The sequence below is a fragment of the Rana temporaria genome, chromosome 11, assembly GCF_905171775.1.
Source record: "Rana temporaria chromosome 11, aRanTem1.1, whole genome shotgun sequence".
NCBI classification, from domain to species: domain Eukaryota; kingdom Metazoa; phylum Chordata; class Amphibia; order Anura; family Ranidae; genus Rana; species Rana temporaria.
In genome coordinates this window covers 20,717,480-20,739,155 of record NC_053499.1, presented here as the reverse complement: position 1 = coordinate 20,739,155, position 21,676 = coordinate 20,717,480, and the positions used below count along the sequence as shown (strand labels likewise).

Genomic DNA, 21,676 nt, shown 5'->3' with positions numbered 1-21,676 from the left:
TAGGAGCAGGGTGTTTACCATTCCTACACCGCTCCTTCCCATTGAAATCAATGGCAAACCGTGGTAATACCGACGGCAATGTGCCTCTGCAGAGGCGCATTGCCGGTGGTATTAACCCTTTTTCTAGCGGGGGTTAAAACCGCACCGCTAGCGACTGAATATCGCGGTAAATACGACGGTATAGCGGCGCTTAAAATCACGCCGCTATACCGCCACCGCACCTCCCGTGCCCAGTGTGAAAGGGACCCAACAGTCACATGTTTATAAATTTTAATGTGGAGAGTAGATTAACAGTGTAACTAATAGTGTTTCCTATTAGTGCTTATAATTTGTATAAATAAAAAAATAAAAATACTTCTCACTTTTTGGGCACTTGGTGGTATCTGAAGACAGAAATGGGGGACGTCGCACATTTCTATCCTGCAAAGGTCTCCTGATTCTCTAGACGTTCATAAATATCCCAATATCGCTTTCATGTGTTCCCATATAACAGATACACTTTCAAGGCCAACACACCATCTGTGCTGTTACATTCTTCCTCCTGATATACTGCTTCAGGTCCTGTATGCTGTCCTACAGCTACATGGTGACAGTTCTTAGAGTGCACCAGCCACTTGTTGAGGCAGCCATTTTGTTAGGGGAGCCACTTTTTACAGTGCCTTGAAAAAGTATTCATACGTCTTGAAATTTTTCACCTTTTGGCAACCAAAAATGTAAATGTATTTTATTGGGATTTTATGTGATAGACCAACTCAAAGTGGCACATAATTGTGAAGTGGAAGGAAAATGATAATCGGGTTTTCAATTTTTTTTTTTTTATAAATATGTGAGAAGTGTGGGGCGCATTTGTATTCAGCCCCCCCGAGTCAATACTTTGTAGAACCTCCTTTTGCTGCAATTACAGCTGCAAGTCTTTTTGGGGGATGTCTCATGCACATCTAGAGAGGGACATTTTTGCCCGGCCTGTCAGTTGAGGTGGACGGCCATGTCTTGGTAGGTTTGCAGTTGTGCCATACTCTTTCTATTTTCAGATGATGCTCCATGAGATGTTCCACTAGATTTTAGTTGTGGGTATCAGAGTAAAGGGGACTGAATACAAATGCACATCACACCTTTCACATATTTGTAAAAAAATGAAAACCATTTGTTATTCTCCTTCCACTTCACAATTATGTGCCACTTTGTAGTATTATTGCTTTGCTATAGCACTAGCAATAATCGCGGTCCTCTGGCAGGAACGGTTCCCCCATCCCTCAACCAGGAGAAGACAATTGGCTGCCAGGAGGGATTCCCGCATCAACCCTGTCTGTGTTGATGGGGGAATCAAGCTCCTTTTTTCTTTTCTTTTTTCGCTCTGTGTATGGCCAGCCTTACTGTCTGAGAGAAGTCCAGAAGCCATTTCTAGCCATCAGTCGGGTCAAAGATATTTTTTTTTTTTCTGGTTAAAGAAATATTTTTTTTTAGGGTCTCTAAATAAACAATCTAAAATAAAGGTTTGCCAGTTATCTTGTGACTACATCTAATCATCAGTGATTTTAACACACCTCATGTTTTATTGTTACTGCTTAGGCCTTTGTGATATCATTCACCTCTGACTTCATTCCACGCCTCGTGTACCTGTATATGTACAGTCCAGATGGCACCATGCATGGCTTTCTGAACAACACTCTTGCCTACTTTAATGTCAGTGACTTTAAACCTGGCACTGCGCCCAACATTGAGCAGGAGCTGGAATACTCAGTGGAAATATGCAGGTAGAGACTATGAGTTTTGCATAGGTGCTTCCTTCCTAAATTTGGCTGCTATTCTTGTAAATAAAGTAAGTCATTTTTTTTTTCTCCAGATACAAAGATTACAGGGAGGCCCCATGGTCTGAGGATAAATATGATATTACAAAGGAATTTTGGGCTGTTCTGGCTGCAAGATTGGCATTTGTGATTGTTTTCCAGGTATCTGTTTTTCATAATATTTTTATGTTGACAAATGGATTCTACTTTAATGTATTATGAATATCTATCATTTCTAAAAACTACGGGCCAGATTCACGTAGGTGAGCGGCGGCGTAACGTATCGTAGATACGTTACACCACCGCAAGTTTTCATCGCAAGTGCCTGATTCACAAAGCACTTGCGATGAAAACTACGCTGGCAGCCTCCGGCGCAAGGCGGGCCAATTCAAATGGGCGTGTGCCATTTAAATTAGGCGCGCTCCCGCGCCGGACCTACTGCGCATGCTCAGTTTCGCAATTCCCGTCGTGCTTTGCGCGCCGTGACGTAATTTTTTCGAACGGCGACGCGCGTATCGTACTTCCGTATTCCCGGACGTGTTGCGCAAACGACGTTAAATTTCGATGCGGGAACGACGGCCATACTTTAGACAGCAATAAGATTGCTGACTAAAGTTAGGGCACCCAAAACGACGACTAACTTTGCGACGGGAAACTAGACTATCGGCGACGTAGCGAACGCGAAAATCCGTTGTGGATCGCCGTAACTCCTAATTTGTAAACCTGACGCTGGCCCCCTAGCGGCGGCCGCGGTACTGCATCCTAAGATCCGACAGTGTAAAACAATTACACCTGTCGGATCTTATGGATGTCTATGCGTAACCTGATTCTATGAATCAGTCACATAGAAACAGAGATACGACGGCGTATCAAACTAAATTAGATCTAAAAAATGTAGGTTCAGCTCTCTAAGATATAATTACCATATATTCAGCAATGAAGTCTGAAGTTCACATTCTCATTGCTGAAAATAATCAACGTAAAGAACAAAAGTGTTATATTTTATTGGACTGAACTTCCTCCTATTTTTGTTTGAATGGGGTAAAATGCACGATGTGCCTTTGGCAAGGTAAGTAGTATGTTTGCCTAATGATTGACAGCTGTGTAAAACCAAAAATAACAAGTATAATATGAAAGAAGAATTCCAGTTGTGTTAACTAAAAGTACCCACCTCATGAAGACCAAGGTCCCTTTTTTTTATTATATATATATATATATATATGTATGTATGTATGTATGTATGTATGTATGTGTGTGTGTGTGTGTGTGTGTGTGTGTGTGTGTGTGTGTGTGTGTGTATATATATATATATATATATATATATATATATATATATATATATATATATATATATATATATATATATATATATATATATATATATATATATATATATGTGTGTATGTGTGTGTGTGTGTGTGTGTGTGTGTGTGTGTGTGTGTGTGTGTGTATATGTATGTATATAATATATATATATATATATATATAAAAAACTGTACTTCCCCTTTGTCTGCAGTCTTTTTGCTGGTCTTCATATGTCATAGATTATCCTCCTCTGTCAGTGGGTTCAGGCAGACATTCCTCCTGTACTAAGTGGTGCTCACAAAAATACCTGTGAGTGCATCTCAGTTCTAAAGTACTGTTGGCCAAGGCTGTGTGATGATGATATACCCCCCCAGAATATGTGCCAACGAGAGGCTGGGTTCATAACAAATGGTCAGACTGGTGCGACTGTTATGCCCAGAGAGAACTCGTATTGCTGGACTAAGAACAGTGCTGGTGCATGGACAGGATAAGTAACGTTTTCGGGCACTTTTTTTTTATTTTATTTCCATTTTTATACATGTGCAGAAAACCCAAAAATTTATAAAAATGCATCATTGAAGTTTTAACTTCATCCCTTAGCAATGAATCCACTTGTAGCACCCTCTAGCTTAGTGTGCTTGGTGTAAATTTATTTTTTTGTAGTGTAGGTAAATCTGGCCTTGCTAAGAGCCAGGCCTGGGTTGAATCTGGGTCAGGGATGAGTGACTCAGGGAGGCTGGATGACTCCTCAAGCAGCACCACTGGTACCACCTATTACTTGCTGGAGGCTTGGAGAAGCTTCCAGAAGAATTGGTGGGAGGTTAGGAGGAGCTGCTTAGAGTATTGAGGGCCCCAGCTAATCTCCAAGTGTGCTGCCAGGGGACGGGCACCTCTTAAATACTCTGGGGTCATGCCAGCAGGGGCAGTCGGGTGGATAATGGAGATGGGGTGCTGAGGAGGCTGTCAGTGGCCCTTAAGGGTGCCCCCTAGTGTGAGGGGGGTGATCTTGTGACCCCACGCCTGTGGCTCAAGTGCTGGAGGGATCCTCTAAAACACGGGCGCAGGTGTGAGGACAGCATGAGAGAGTCGGCACTTCCTGGAGATAGCCGGGTGGCTGGTTAGTGTGGAGAAGTAGCCAGGTGGGCTAGTGAAAGGGGCAGCTGCGGGCAGGCTGGCAGTGCCTGAAGAGGTGGTGCTGAGATCAGTAGCCATAGGGGTTTAAGCTGGACACTTTACTTTGCTACACAATCCAAGGGGCCCGGGGTTCCTGCCTGTAAAGGGCTTTTGCTTCAAAATCTGACTGTTGCCTTTTTGTCAGGTTAACAATCAGTGTGCCAGCTAAGATTTCTGCAAGCAAGTGTGCTGTAGGAAGCAGAGGAGTGTACATAGACTGTATATAGAGTCCCTAAAGTTGTTAAAGTGGGCATCCCATAATACACCCTACTCCCCATCCAAGTTGTATCCCCTCAATAAAAATACAAAACAAGCACTGAACTGGATTCTGACTCTGGGAGCCTGTGAAATTCAGTGTGTCTGGCTATAATAACTACATTACCTTTTTTGTTGATGTTCAAACAAAATTTGATCTATAAAGTTTAGAGTCAGCTCTCTAAGATCTAATGGCCATATTTTCGGCAATGAGGCCTGAAGTTCACCAGCAGCTCCTATGTGGGGTACGCTACATGCTAAATGTCTATTTTAATATAAACTATATAGAGAGATTGATTAGACTTCTCTTGATAAAGGCTGTGAAGTCCCCAGAAAAGCTGAAGCCATTGAAAAACTTTTTAAAAATTACAATACAAAGGTCTGGGCATTAATAAACCGCCTTATTTAGAAATTTCTTTTTTTCCGCTAAGCTGAACACTTGTAGAACATCGCTGGGAAAGCCGTTTTATTTTTATACCTTGATGGTATGTTCTAAACACTTCTCCTTTCCATGTCTCATCCTCTCCCAATTTTCTGTTTCAGAACTTGGTCATGTTCATGAGCGACTTTGTAGACTGGATCATCCCAGACATTCCCAAAGACATCAGCGAACAGATTCACAGGGAGAAAGTCCTAATGGTGGAGGTGTTTTTGAAAGAAGAGCAAGGTAAATTACAAATGCTAGAAACATGGAAAGAACAATGTGACCGGAAGAAAGAAGAGAACTGTAACAATCAAAGCCCTAAGTTTTCCCGTAGTAACCGAGGGAGCACGGCATCTGCTTATTCTAATCGTGTGGATGTGTAAGAGGAAAAGCTGTTCGAAGGACACAGTGTTTGGGCAGTCATTCCACTGACAGAAATGTCATCAAGAGATGTGACTTTAGAGCCTCTGGAGAGCTCGTCTTTGTAGCCTGTGCTGGCTTCCATGTTCTGTGGACAGAGGACCACGTTTTCAGATCTAGAGCGAGAGGGACAACTCCTGTTTGGTGACTTGGATAATGCCGCTGCCATCTGCATGTTCTGTAGTAGCAATAGAATAGAATTCAACTTTATTAGATATCTCATGCCTTCTGTTGGACAGTTTGAAACTTGTTTTTCTTTTTTAAAGAAGCTACACCCTGTGACTTTTTGGGAAATCCTGCAAAACACCTGAAGCAATAATATCAAACTACAACAAGGCCGCAAAGTTTAGCGATGGACTAGATGGCTAGAGGCATGATTTCATGGATCTTTGAGCAATGATGGACAGCTATGTGCTGACATTCCTAATGCACAATTTCACACGGAGCTTCCTACGCTTGGCATCTTCCTTTAACGGCCAATCCCGTATCTGCAGGGTCTTTTTTTATATATGTTTTTTTTTTAAGCATCTAAACTACTCTGCCCCTCGATTCTATGAACATGGACACTTTCTAAACTCAGCTCAGCTGCAGAATTACCTCCAGCACTAAAGGGTTGAACTTGCAGATGAAATATTTTTTTAGACACTACTATGCAATGTAAAGATGCCCTTTTCTTTATACAAACCTTTTATACCTATTTATTGATTCAGAGTTTATAGTGAAGCCGATCAATTTCTATTTTTGGCTAGAATCCTGAGGAACAAACGTCCAAATTCTATCTCGACATGCTAAGAATTGTGGGTCGCCTTTCTGCTCGGTTTCCTGGGTTAAATTTCAGAAGTAATAACTACAATGTTCAAATTTCTATTCTGTTTTATGATGATTTTTTTTTTCTTTTTGTAATTTATGGTGATTTTAACTGTGCATCCCAGATGTTACTCGATTGAGCTGACTTTCTTGTGGGTCAGTTGCTGTCGCAATGAAATTGGTGGGAACTCCTACGTTATACTTCTGTAACATAAATGTGTCTTACCAAAAACTTGGAGCAGTTCAAGGGGTTGCCTGCCAGGAATGTCATGCTATTTTGAGGTGTGGGGACGCTGACTGTATAGCTGGCTGTACAGAGTCTGATGCAACACACGTGTTTTTTTTATCCTTTTGCACACATCTAGTCTCCTGAAACTTTGAGTGGGAATTTTGGGTGCACATCAAACAATTGAACAGACAGAAAACAGGACACATTTCAAACTGTGTTCATCACTCCTGCTGTGTTTTATGTCTTGCCAGAGTTTGGGGATTACCTTGTGTGGGGAAAGTCTACCAAAGCTGAAAAAATAATGAATGACTGAGGGGATTGAACGGACAATGCCACAAATGAGGATATTTGTGACGTGATGGATGAATTTATTGTGTAAATATCTTGTGTCCACAAATGCCGTAAATGTTGCCGATTTCTAACTCTGGTCTGTACATTTTTGAGACCTCTTGGCTGGTCTCCTTTTGGCAAAACAAAGTGTCATAGAAGTTTGTAAGGAACATCTGACATCCAGCCAGAAAAACACACAGAGAAAAGTGGCTAGGCTGTGCCAATAAACTAGCAGGTTGTAGGTAAATGTTGCTTGTACATTACACTCACTTCCTCGTGTTCCAGAAATTTCCACATACTAAAGGCTTCCCTTAAAGTGTAAGTCCAGCAAAAACTTTTATTACCAGTTTTGGAGAGAGTGGGGAAATCATGGCGGGGGGGGGGGGGGGGGGGTTCACTGCTATCTGGGGCTTCATTAGAGAGATTTCACTGGACATGAAGTGAGGCGAAATCTGCAACAAGCACACAGTCAGCACTAGATGGATATATTTATGTATGTATGTCTATGTGTGCTGTCACTTCCTGTCTGGTCAAACCATTTTCACTTGGAAGTAAAGAAGGGGAAATCTCTGTAATGGAGCCCTGGGGTTCTAATTATTCTCCACTCTATCCAAAGTGAAGACAGTTTTGAATCTAATTGCGCTTTAAAAATATAGTATTTGTAGTTATTCACGGACACAAATTGCACATCTTTAGAAAGTTTGTATCTATTCTCTGTGCATATTTCAACAGCATTATTAGGTGAATTAGCCCCTATAGCATCCTCCTTAAGATTTCACTTTATGACCGTTTCTGATTCTAGCTATGAAGAATTCATGAGAGATGGCCGATGGCATTCAAATGCCTTGGATGTAAACCAATGCTATATCAATACATCTTCCAGTACACATAAAGTGAAAGTAAATCTTTATTAGGAATATCGACAGGACAGTCCCTTCACTTTCAGGCCATGATGCATTGGATTGGCTAGCTTTTATATTCTAGAACGGACTAAGCCATTGACCCTCACACCTTACATTGACGTTTAAAGAATGACATTCCTGTATATCAAAGTGCAGCCCATGTACATCCGTAACTGCGGTAATCGAGAGAATAACATGCAATGAGTGTAACTGAAATCTGACAATTTCTGTGTAGCTAAATGACACATTATTCAAGTTCCCTCAATTTTGTGTTTCTTTTTTTTTAAGAAAAGATGTAAATCTCTATAAATCTATTCTAGATTATGTTGGAAATATATTCATAATAAATTCTAATATGCAATCCTAGATCTTTTTTTTTCTCTTCTCAAATGATCATTCCATGGTCGCCATATGCTAAGAACAAGAGTGAATTCAAGATGGTCAGGTTTGTGTTGGCTGTGCTACTGTGCACAATGTATTTGAGGCTGGGTTCACATCTCTGTGCCGAGTGGCTCACAGCAGGGCTCTGGTGCATCCCTGTTCACGGATTCAGGTCCGAATTTGGACCTGAAACAGACCAGAATTTGGACCTGAAACGGACCAGAGGTGCACAGGACTCCTGTGAAATTCACTCCGCTATCCATTGGGGGCCAGTCACAGGCTCCTGACATGCGAATTGGATGCAGGGAAACTCGCATCCAAATCCCAATAATGTGAACCCAGCCAAATCTACAAGACATGTTTGATTTGTCTGCTCTGTGAGATATATAGCATGCATACATCATTGCAATGTATAATGTTACCATATATTTTACATACTTCTTTATAAAGGATAAGTTCACCTTTCTGAACATGTTACACCCATATTTAGGGTGTAATATGTAACATGTTCAGCATCTTCCTGCTCCTCCCCTGATCCCCTCCCTCCCGTAACAGCAGGCTGGGGATCTTCTCCCTGCACCCGCTGTCATAATTTAAAAAGGAAAGCTGCTGTGCAGGGCTCTACCCACACTGCCACGTCATTCATTCAGAGTTATGTAAATTAACTACAACTACTGTCGACCTTTGCAGGCTTGTACACAGACAGAATTCTCACCGCTCCAGGTGAGCCTCGTGATGATCAGGGGTTGTTGAACCACCAGGGTGCTGGAAATGCAGTATTGGCAAAAAACAAAAGAACAAAAACAAAAGATTAAGCACTGACGCCAGTGCGAAACGTTGGCCATACTGATTTTTGTGGGCTTGCAGTGACTGTATGCACAGTTGAAAATAAAGACATCTCTTAAAGAAAATTTTGGAGTGCGGCTGTCCAGCTTTTGTTCTTTTGTTTTTTGCCTTTGCAGGCTTGTAGTTCTCCATAAACTACCAGGGCACTAATCAGCGCTCTAGGTAGTTCATTGAGCTTCCTGTCATTCAGCAACTGCCTGACCATATGAGGTACAGGCAGACAGCTACACTGACAGTCTGCAGGAGCCTGGCATTACACCCATTATCTGCCGATTATGGGTGTAATGCTTTACAGGCGCCTAAAAATAAATATTAAATGCAGAATTTTTACTTGCAAAAAAAATTGCATTTATTATTTATAATGGTGAACTTATCCTTTAAACATCAAGCATGTTGGACTGGGAAGTAGAAACCAGCCTGGCTAGCCATTATTCAGATCCCACTACATGCCAAAGTTAGGCTGAAAAAAGGTGAAACGTGCGGAAGTGTTTTATTGTAAAACATGATGGTGATCGCATATCAGCTGAACTTCGGGCAAAACAAAAAAAGTTGAAATACTTAGGCTGTGTGTGAATTTGTTTTATACCTAAAAGGAATTTTGTGGCTTTGTTCAAACAGGCTTTTGATCCAGGTAAGTGGTACAGCATTTTGCAGACCCCACCTTTGCAGGTGACCAGGCAATGAAAGAACCACCATCTATAGAATCATCTCTGAGCTCTCCCCTTCTATAAGCATGCTCCCGACATCCTTTTGCAAAGCAGTAAAGCCCTGATTGGCTCCTGTTGCCCGTCCTTCCTTTATCCAATTACAGGGGATTGGTACTTTGAAGAAAACAAAATTTAAATGTATATTTCTTTTTACAAAGTGCATGGTAAAGGCAACTTTATTTATGAGAAGGGAGATCTCCCAATCAGAGCACATACAGTAAATCTTTATCTAGCAGGGTTCCTAACCATTGCCTACTCCTCGCCATACACTAAAATAAAAATGTTTTGGCTTTACATATACCTTAACCACACAACTGGATTACATATTTATATCTGTATTAAAGTATAGCTAAAACTACAAGTCACTGTATCTCATTAGAACAGTGGTTCTCAACCTGTCTAGTGCTGTGACCCCTTGATAAAATTTCCCAAGTTGTGGGGACCCCTAACAGTAAAATTATTTTTGCAACGTGGGTTGTCGGCACCCAAGGCAAGACTAGTAATTTACACCCCTAACCCACGGACATTTAGCGCTACCTGAGTCCCTTCCACTTTTTACAGTATTAAAACCCCATCCCTCTCTAGCCGTCTTTCCTGTTCTTTCTCTTATTCTTTTTCTTTGTTCCTCCCTCTCTTTTCCTCTCCCTTAAGTGTACTCTATTTTTATTTCTTCTCTTACTCCTTGGTGGGGGGGATGGGATGAGTGGCAGTGCTGATGGCGGGTAGGATCAGTAGCAGTGCTGGGGGGGATTCTGATCAGCCAACTTGGGTGCTCTTGATCAAGGTCTTCTGCTGTTCTGAGAACTGTAGTGGGGACTTTTAATTGGTAACTATAATTACAGGTAGTGTTACCCGCTGTGTCTCTGGCTTCACTGTGTCTCTGACTTTGTGGCGTCTCCCAGCAGTGACACCTATGCTGAAATCAGGAGACGGGGTCTCCTCAAGCCCCTCCCACTTCACATTCCTCCACAGTCAGCTGACCTCTAGTCTCTGCCCCCACCCAGCCATGCCGTGAACTGAATGGGTGGCCGTGGGCTCCAGGAACAGCCCAGCTGGGCTGCCAAAGGCTCCAGGGACAGCGGTGAAAAGGCTGAGCAGTACAGGCTTCAGAAACAGCCCAGGATTTGGTGACCTCTAGCAAATCGTCTTTTGACCCCCAGGTTGAGAACCACTGCATTAGAGGCATATGCATAGCTGAAAGGTATCTATTGGCCCAGACCAGCTGACTTTCTAAAAAATATTCTTGAAGCAAAATGAATTTATTGTGTGGATGGTATAAAGCACAGGTACCCAGTACAGCAAACCAATCAGAGTTTAGCCTACTGTAGTCATGTAAGTATTGAATATTACTCTACCTATCTCAACAAGACCATATTAGTTGCTATTGTTTTGTCTGACCCATATAAGACCATGTTAGTTGCTATTATTTCTAGCGACAATCATACCATACTATGCTGTGGATTGCTGATAATTCTCCATCGCTAACCTGTCTTGCAGTGCCGACATGTAGCATGCTGTTTGGGTTCTGAAGTTTCTGTTCTAGTTCCCTAATAAACAATGCTGATCTACAATGAATTTACTGTAAGCAAGTGCAGATTACAACATGCTCTCTTCTTCTACCTAGAGAGTGAAATGATTAGAAATAAGATAAGCTGCAGGGTGATCTATGTTGTACAACAGTTTACAATACAGGGCCCAGCTTTGCAAACAAAGTTTTGGCAGAACAGGCTGGCCACATTAATGTCTTCAGTGCTACAAGTCTACCCTGACATGAACCAGATTTGCTATTAAGTCTATGAAAAAAAGAGAAATCTTACTTCGATGAGATATAGTAAAAAAAAAAAAAAAAGATGATTTCCACAAAGGTCTTCTTCCTAGCTGATGAGCTTTCTGAAGTTTTATGTGGTGACGCTGTGCTCTGGGGAGGGTTATGCCAACATAACTGGATGCAATGCCATAAAGCAAACAGGAACTTGCAACGTTTACTAGCCCATAAAAGCCAGCTACAATTTACTTAGTTAATGTCAAGGCGAAATAAAAAGACACATCTTACATCTCTGCAATACATGAACATTTCCTTGTATTTTATCTTTTTTAAATACATGAAGTACAGAACATCTGCTGATGTGCCCAGATATATATTGTTCTCCTACCTTCCTCTGTGACAATACACTTGTGTTTTGCGCTCTGAATTCCTAAGCCTTTGGTGTCAGCCCTGCCTACTTACTACATTTTTTTAAGGATTATAAAAAATGCAGAGCTCTCATCTCCATAACCCTTCTCTATGCACAAGAAATAATCGGCTCCTAAGATTTGTGGCAGAATGAACAGGCTTCTTTTTTTTTACTTTTCAAACAGATATAACTAATTGTTTTAAAATGCATATTTATTAGATCAAAAGGGAGCAAATAAGAGACGTTTGTTGTTGGGCTTTAATGATCTTTTTAGAAGAACAGACTGAAAGTTGCTATGACATCATAGTTTCTTGCACTGCTTAGTAAACAAAAGTGGTTGTGTATCAGTTTTTCCTTGAAGTACTAGGACAGTGATGGTGAACCTTGGCATCCCAGATGTTTTGGAACTACGTTTCCCATGATGCTCATGTACTCTGCAGTGTAGATGAGCATCATGGGAAATGTAGTTCCAAAACATCTGGGGTGCCAAGGTTCACCATCACTGTACTAGGGTAACTAGCCACCTTCTTCAGAGCATACTAGCGCCTACAGTAGGCTCGGAAGAAGAAGGCTAGTCCTTTGAAATGCGTCAGCCTGAGGGATCATATCCAGGACCCCCCACCCCTAGGTTCGGTGATTCGAGCAACGTATGAGAGATTGCCACTAATAAATCTGTTGGATAATGCTCTAGGCCAATAGGCACGCTTTTTTTTTCTTTTTCTATTCTTACAGTACTGTCAGGAAGACCCCAGTCTTAGGCCCTGTACGCACGGGCGGATTATCCGATGAAAACGGTCCGCCGGACCGTTTCCATCGGACATATCCGCTGCCGGATTTTGGTCTGATGGTTGTACACACCAAATCCCCGTGGAAAACATACGCGGTGACGTGTGGCGACGTGCGCGACCCTGGAAGGTAAATACTTCCACGCATGCGTCGAATCACTTCGACGCATGCGAGGGATCGGTACAGACGACGGACAGGTTTCCAGCGGACAGATTTCTTAGCATGCTAAGAAATTTTTGTCGGCTGGAAAACTGTCGGCTGGATAAAAATGTCCGATAGGCCGTACACACGACCGGATTTGTCTGCTGGAACTGATCAGCGGATAAATCTCAGCGGACAGATCCGGTCGTGTGTACGGGGCCTTAGAGGGCAGCACAGCATGAGATTATCCACGGTTTGACCAGGCACTTGTGACACGACACAGTCAGCTGACTCTAGTGCACTAGTGTGTTGTTCATTTTTTATGGGTTTAATCATACCCAGGATTTTTAGATTCTCCCACAGCCCAAAAATGGCATGTGAAAAAATTGCCCCTAATTTTACGAGGTATTTACAAAGAAGTGAAAAAGTTCTTCCCTTTTTATATTTTATTTTTAAATAGCTTTGAATAGTTTTTTTGGCTTTTGTCAGTGTTTATTTTTTTGTCCTGTGTGTATGTGTGTGTGTGTATATATCCTCATTCCATATCTGCTAAGAAATGGGGTCAGAGGGGGAAATGCCCGAGCTGCAAGCACACAACTATGGAGGATGTAGGCACTTGCATCTCAGGAAATGATCTGCTCTTTTCAAGAGAAATTTCACACAAAAATATTTTTTCAGGTATTGCTAAGGCCAAATTAGCAAGATGCTCCCTAAAACCTTGCCAATCATGTTTTGAGTTCAGTTCCAAAGTTAGGTTGGCATACAATTTAGTCCTTGTGCACACAGACTTCTTATGTTTTGGTAAAACGATGATACCACCAGTGCACCGTCCAGCCACAGCAGCTTTCTGCCTCTCAAAGTTTTACAGGCTGCCGGTAGCAGGTTTTGATGGTGTGCCTGTGCCTTTCGTGCAGAAAAAATGCTGGAATGCACAAGGGGTTAAAGCGGAGTTCCACCCTAAAAATTAACTTTCTATTAACAGCTTGCCTTTAATGTAAAAAAAAAAATGTTTACTCACTTCTATCTGGCTGTTACTTGGCAGATTTCGTAATCTGCCTAGTTCCTTGTCCTAGGTCAGTGATGGCGAACCTTGGCACCCCAGATGTTTTGGAACTATATTTCCCATGATGCTCAGCTACTCTGCAGTGTAGTGGAGCATCATGGAAAAATGTAGTTCCAAAACATCTGGGGTGCCGAGGTTCGCCATCACTGTCCTAGGTGGTTCAACTTCCTGTCCTAAGACCCCATTGCCTCCTGGGAAATGATGACACTCATTTCCCAGGAGTCTCTGAGCATTACTGTGCCTAAAAATCACCCAGCATGCACCTCTCCCTGAAAACCAGGAAGAAAAAGGAACTGGGCTTCACATGCCCACACATATGATGGATACGGCCACAACATGAGCTGGAGGATATAAGGCATGTGTTTGCAATGATTTCTGGAATGATTGGGGAACTATTAATATGTTTTAGGGACTATTTAATGTGATTTAATTTTAGCTTGCAAAAAAAAAAAAATTATGCCCGGAACCCCTCTTTAAATGTCAAATGTGCATGAGAACTTGACTGTTACAGAATACTGCCTTTAGGGCTGCCACATTAATGACATGACATCCAGTCACAAGCCAACACTGCACCAGTACAGGGAAGGCTACTGTAGATACTGGGGACCATCACTCTTAAATGGCCCATGGTAGAAGAACAAATGGGGTTCATTTACTACAACAGAGAATCATGGGAAAGCATGCAGAAGTAGCAGCAGTGATCACTCTGTAGTTTTGAAGTCTCTTTGGTGATATCTGTCTTCTTGAGGATCTCTTTACTAATTTGTATACTGCTTTACAGCTGTACCTGTTTTTGCTTCTAAAATGTATGACGTGATGGTTTATATCTAGTGTTGAGCGGAATACGCCATATTCGATTTCGCGATATATCACAAATATATAGCCAAATATTCGTGAAATATTCGCTAAAATCGAATATTCGTGATATTTTATAAAAAAATAAAAATTTGCGAAATTTCGCTAATGCGAATGCGAAATTGATTGCGAAATTTTGACAACTGTGGTAGGAGAACTCTGATTGGCTCTGATGCAAAAGAAGGGCGGAGAAAGTATTCGCGAATATTCGGAAATCGAATATTGGTAATATTTTATCGAAATTTCGCTAATGCGAATGCGAAATTGATTGCGAGATTTTGACAACTCTGATTGGCTCTGATGCAAAAGAAGGGCGGAGAAAGTATTCGCGAATATTCGGAAATAGAATATTCGCGATTGCGAATATTCGGCAACATAAAAGGATCGCCTCAGCTTAGCTACTCGGCCCAGGGTCTCTAATCATACCAGCAATGCTTTTAGACGTCGATAGGATGTGATCTGTTTTAAAAATAAATTTGAAAAAATACGAATATTCGGAATAGCGAATATTGGCCGCGAAATTCGAGTTATTCGCGAATATTCGAATATGCCATATTCGTAACGAATATTCGCAATGCGAATATTCGTGAGCAACACTATTTATATCCACTTGCCAACTCGCCACCATACATATACTGCAGACAGGCGCCTTGAACATACACCATAATGTAACTGTACGTTGCGGATTCCTTCCGGGTTCAAAGTGCGCGAACCCCTACCCGCCAGCTCAGCTGTGACTGAACACAACAGCGGCAGATCCTGGCCAATGATTCATGGCCAGGACCTGCTGATCGGCTGTGTCCAATTACAGCCCAGAGCCCTGTGTTGACAATCAATACAGATCTCTGTTTCTTATCCCCGCAAAGCAAAAGATCGGCACACATTGAAAGCATTGCGTTTATCCCCTTGATTACCCTAGATCAGTGATGACGAATCTTGGCACCCCAGATGTTTTGGAACTACATTTCCCATGATGCTCAACTACACTGCAGAATGCATGAGCATCATGGGAAATGTAGTCCCAAAACATCTGGGGTGCCAAGGTTCGCCATCACTGTCCTAGATGTTAATCCCTTTCCAGCCAGTGTCAATAGTACAGTGATGGTATTTCTGTCACTGGTGATGTCAGTGGCAGTTAGTGTCAGATTGTTCGACACACCATCACAGTCCCACTCTAAGTCGCTGATCGCCGCCATTACTAGTATGAAGAAAAAATACAAATTCCAGTATATCTATCTCGTAATTTGTAGGTGCTATAACTTTCACACAGACCAATTAATATACCGTATTTATTGGAGTATAGCGCGCACTCCTAAAGTTGCCCGAAATTCCTGTGGAAAAAAGATTTTTTGTACTTACAGTTTTGGTGTCTTGCACGGCGTCCATCGGCGGCCTTGTCGGGTCCGGCGTCCATCTGCGGCTTCGGGTGTCCTCTTCGTCGGGTCCGGCGTCCTTCCCGCTCGTTTCCTGCGCCGAGTTTGAATACTGCGCCGACATATACAGAGCGCAGTACACTCGTGTATGGTCGGGCAGGCTTGGCTACTCTCGCGCTGACGTCCTGTACGTCCAGGACGTCAGTGCGAGAGGAGCCAAGACTGCACGACTATACACGAGTGTACTGCGCTCGGTATATGTCGGCGCAGTATTCAAACTCTACTATATCGCGCACCCACGATTTTGCCCTGATTTTCAGGGCAAAAAAGTGCGCGGTATACGCCGATAAATACGGTACACTTATTGGGGGTTTTTTTGGTTTGTTTTTACCAAAGGCATGTAGCAAAATGCATTTTGTCCTATATTTTTTTAAGAAATTTGATTATTTATCGGATATGTTTTTACAGCAGAAAGAAACAAAAAAGTCTCAATTATATAATAATAAAAAAAAAAAAAATAGAAAACCCTGCGCAATTACCAGTTAACCGCTTGGCGACCGCCCACCGTAGTTTTACAGCGGCAGGTCGGCTCGGCTGCGCAAAATCAGGTAATATTATGTGATTTTGCATTTCAGCCACTAGGGGCGCGCCCCTGGTGCCGACGCACGTGCCCGGTGGGCACGATCACCCCTAGGCACCCGCGATCACTAGTTACAGAGCGAGAACCGGGAGCTGTGTTTGTAAACACACAACTCCTGGTCCTTTCAGGGGGAGAAATGACTGATCGCATGTTCCTACAATGTACCGCGTAATTGTCGGTTAAAGCGACGCAGTGCCGAATTCACAAAAAGTTGTCCGGTCATTAACCAGCAAAATGATCCGGGGCTGAAGTGGTTAAAGTAGCGCAGTGCCGAATAGCAAAATACGGTCTGGTTATGAAGGGGTAAAATCTTCCAGAGCTCTAGTGGATATGGATCATTGATTTTTCTGTGCTGGTTATAAATTGTAGCACAGGAACATTTGCTACCTTTCAAACTCTCCCATACTGTATAGTTTATAGACACCATTCCGAATCCTTCATGTCAAAGCTTAGAGAGCAACTAGAAACTTCTAGGAATCTGTAAATTATTGGTCTAGGCTGCAATGCTTTACTTAAAAAGAATGATAGCCCCGGTAATGTCACTCATCACTAGCACAGATTTACTTCTCTCTGGTACACAGTGCCCAAGTGACTCAAGTGAATCCTGGCCGGCTGCCCCTATGCCTTGGTGCCAACTTCACATAGACTTATTTCTCTGTGCTGCTGAGTGCCATCATTCGGTCTTTATGTAATGGGTGCGAGTAATGAATTAACAAGACGCTGAGCTTCGCCTGCAAGCATTCATATTCGTGTTATTGCAGAGATGTCACCGGCGTGACTCTGTATTTAAAGTATCGGTAGTTATTTCTGGGTACTGGAAGACGCAGCGTTTTCCATGTGTTCGGAACAGTTGTGTATACAGCATCTGTGATCCACTGGTGACATAAAGCAGGATGAAAAGGTATTTCCTGTGTCAAATATAGAACTACACCCTAAACGGTCCTTCTGTGGAATGGATTGAAAACATGAAATAATGACTCACTGTGGAGGGAACACGTCAGGCGATGGGTGGGGTTTGGTCTATAAAAACACCTCTTTGTGCTGGCATCTCCGCAAGAATCATGCTCTTTACACCTACTGTGTGTTCCATGTGGTGGGTGGATCTGAATTCTCCTTCTAGCACTAATCCAACAAACACTAAGCCAATATTCCTAGGGATCTATGATAAGTACGCCCTGTATTTAGTTGAAAGACCATTTTAAGAGACTATATTGGGATTGATTTACTAAAACTGGAGAATGCAAAATCTGGTGCATCTGTGCATGGACCCAATCAGCTTCTAACTTCAGCTTATTAAATTAAAGTGGTTGTAAACACTTAATGCCACTGCAATCATATGCAATCGCTAAACTTTTTTTCTATGCCCCACATATAGCTCCCAACTGTCCCTGATTTGGAGCAATGTCCCTCTGTCCCCCATTCCTCCTCATTTGTCCCTCATTATGGTCTGATCTATAGAGTTGAATATAAAATGCACTTTTTATCTATCAAAAGGTGTTTTCCAGCCCTAAATCGTTCATCCGATTTCCAAATTGCTGCATTTGTAAATTCCAAAAGCCAATATAAAGTAATAGTAGTGGTAAAAAAAGCACTTGTTGGTTTAACCAATCTTGTTTTTTTTGTTGTACAATTCTTCCTTAAAGGGGCGTGGCAAGGGGTGTGTCCTATGCCTGCATGCGTTTGCTGATAGATGTCCCTCATTTCCATCTTAAAAAGTTGGGAGGTATGCCCACATGACCGCAATTCCCCTGTGTTAGCAAACACAGGCTGGCTGGTGCCGTAGTTTTTTTTTTAAAATTGCTATTCTTGTGTGGCAGCCGTTGCAGGGAAGGGGCTATTTCTCGTATTTCGGGCGTGGAAGAATACCTCATCCGCGCCCGCTCCTCATGCCATGCTGGCTCAAGTCCTGGCCAGCGCGGCCTCTGTAATGCCATCACGTCCTAGCGCCGCGGAGTGATTCTGATTCCTCTCTCTCCCCGTGAAGAAATAGCAGTGAGGCGACTCAAGGGGAGCAGCGGCATCCCATGATCATCTACTGGTATAGTTTGTGGACCCTCAAATCCAGGCAGCAGCAGGATCAGGAATAAGTGACTCCTTGGGCCCAGCCAACAATTACACAGGTCAGGTCAGGTGTGTGCTTGCTTTGGGGGGGGGGGGGGTCTTCAAGATCTACTACCACTGCAGCATCTATACATTGTGGCATGGGTGGCTCTGTCTGCCCATAACACATGTGCTGCCTGCAGAGACAGTGCCACCCATGCCGCCAAAGCCGTAATGTGCTGTAGACCGTGCCACCCATAATGCATGTCCATACATTATGCCATTGGTGGCACGGTCTGCAGCACAATATGGCATTGGCGGCATGGGTGCCACTGTCTGCAGGTAGCACATGCGTTATGGCCCATAACGCATGCGCTGCCTGCAGAGACAATGCCGTTATGCGCTGCAGAGACAGTTTAAGGCAGGGTCTGGGGAGGGGCCAGGGGTGGGCTGAAGGTGGGACCAGGGGTGGAGCTAAAGGGGCCCCATCAGGTAGGCTGTACGGGGCCCCATGATTTCTATCAGCTGCCCTGCCATCATACCTTCAGAGGTCTAGTGGCACCCACATCAGGGAGAAAGCCTCACATTACTGTGTGTAGTTACAGACAGAAGAACAGGAAGTGAGGATTTCTCAGAAGAAATAAGGACATTTAAAAGCAAAATGGAAGGATGAGGTAAGTGAAGGAGGACAGCACTAAGGTAAAGGAAGATATTTAGGGAAAATAATTGTACTTTTACAACCCCTTTAATCAGTATAAATACAGCCGTTCTGTGAAGCCCTCAGAGGTTTGTTAGAGAACCTTAGTAGGAATGTGCCGGATAGGAGTACGATATGATGATCCATAGAAGAGCCTGTGTGACTGTATTAGAAGGCAGTATAGGGACTCATAGTATTTGGTGAGATGGAGGAAAGAAGGCCTTCATAGATACTTGTATATTATTTAATTCTTGACTTTTGTTGGGGAGTACATTTCTAAGGCAAGTGAATCTGTGGCTGATCAGAATGTTGCATAAACTCGATGTGATTTCTGAAGTATGTGTATATTTTTTGCATGTGTCACATCCATGTATGGTCTTGTTGTGAACCGAGAAGACATTTCCGTTGCCTGGTGTTAACAAATGTAAATGTTTCCCTTTTGTTGAAGTTGCTTTGCTTTGGAAACAACATAGCAGTTTAAAAGGAAAGCTTTCACAAAAAATAAGGTGTTAGGCCAGTTCACAATTCTCTGAACATAGAGTCCATTATTTTCCTCTTTGCACCTTCAGCCGTAAAGAGAAAATGTCACCTTAAAGTGGACCTCTCAGTAACTTTACAAGTCACACTAAATACATTCCTTACTACATGACCCAATGTACAGGAACGGTGCAATCAAGACAAAAACTAATTTGCACATTTTACCATTCCCATAGCAAGTCTTTGGCTCCAGGGAAGTGAATGTTCTCAGGCTAGCTGATCGGTGCCAGCCCAGGGGAATTTCATCAGTCTCTGCAAGCAACAGGATGCAGGCAGGACCACCAAATAAATATGAGGTACATCACCACATTGACCACACCGAGGGCTGCCACCTCATCCCTTTAAAACAAAACACACATTAATTACACAGTTCTGAGGCCAATTTAATTCTGATAAGGCTCTGTGTAATTAATGTGTACTGTATATACTCGAGTATAGGCCGAGTTTTTCAGCACATTTTTTTTGTGCGGAAAATGCCCCCCTCGGCTTATACGCGAGTCACCTTTTTGCGCCTGATCTCCCGGACTTTGGGAAACCTGTACCGGACGGTCGTAGGTCCCCTGGCACACATGTAGCCCCACTCTTCTTCTACAAGTGTGCAAAGTTTGTCCGGGGGACCTACGGCTGGGGAGCAGCGATTTTTCTAACCCGGGCACCCCTTCCATAGACTCCCATGTTAAATAGTAATTTGTCTGGTGTTTTTTGGGGACCCAGTACCAGCCGGTCGTAGGTCTTCTGGACCCGGATCTTGGCACACATATAGCCCCATTTCTCCTCTACAAGTGTGCAAAGTTTGTTGTCCGGGGGACCTACGGCTGGGGAGAACCGATTTTTCAAAGCCTTGCACCCCTTCCATAGACTCCCATGTTAACCCCTTCCATACAGGGCATTTTCACCCCCTTCCTGCCCAGACCAATTTTTAGTTTTCAGCGCTGTTGCACTTTGAATGACAATTACGTGGTCATGCAACACTGTACCCAAACAAAATCTTTATGTTTTTCCCCCCCCACAAATAGAGCTTTCGTTTCGTGGTATTTGATCATCTCGGTTTTTATTTTTTGCACCATAAACAAAAGAAAAACGAAAATTTTTTAAAAAACACAATATTTTTTTACTTTTTTATTTAATAAATATCACAATTTTTAAAAAAAAAAAAAAATCGCAATAATCAATTGATTGGTTTGCGCCAAAGTTATAGCGTCTACAAAATAGGTGATAGATTTATGGCATTTTTATTTTATACATTTTTTTACTAGTATTGGCGGCGATTTGCGATTTTTTACTCTGACTGTGACATTGCGGCGAACACATTGGACACGTTTTTGGGACTATTCACATTTATACAGTGATTAATGCTATAAATATGCATTGATTACTGTGTAAATGTGACTGGCAGGGAAGGGGTTAATATGTTCCCTAAGGCGTGTTCTAACTGTAGGGGGGAGGGGACTCACAAGGGGAGGAGACCGATGTGTGTTACTCTGTACTGGGAACACACATTGGTCTCCTCACCGCTGACAGGAGGTGGATCTGTGTGTTTACACACACAGATCCACACTCCTGCCGTGATTACCGGCAATCGCGGCCGCTGGGTACCCGCGCCGGGTCATGAGCCGGTAGGGAAGTGGATAAATGTCAGTCTAGTCATGGGCACATTGAGGCATGCACATGGACAGCCTAGGTTTATACTTAAGTCAATACGTTTTCCCATTTTTTGTGGTAAAATTAGGTGCCTCGGCTTATATTCGGGTCGGCCTATACTCGAATATATACAATAATTAATGTGTGTTTGGTTTTAGAGGGA

General features: G+C 42.7%; 1 protein-coding gene across 6 annotated transcripts in view; it reads left to right on the top strand.

Annotated features, from left to right (window-relative positions):
* ANO1 (anoctamin 1) overlaps window positions 1-6,229 on the top strand; it is a 231,002-nt gene extending 224,773 nt beyond the window's left edge. For all 6 annotated transcript variants that reach the window (XM_040328142.1, XM_040328141.1, XM_040328144.1 and 3 more), the window contains 3 exons: window positions 1,570-1,754; window positions 1,844-1,949; window positions 5,064-6,229. In XM_040328142.1, the coding sequence (XP_040184076.1) occupies window positions 1,570-1,754; window positions 1,844-1,949; window positions 5,064-5,327 (555 nt within the window). In that variant the 3' untranslated portion in view covers window positions 5,328-6,229. The remainder of the gene's footprint in view (window positions 1-1,569; window positions 1,755-1,843; window positions 1,950-5,063) is intronic.
* The last annotated feature ends 15,447 nt before the right edge of the window (window positions 6,230-21,676 follow it).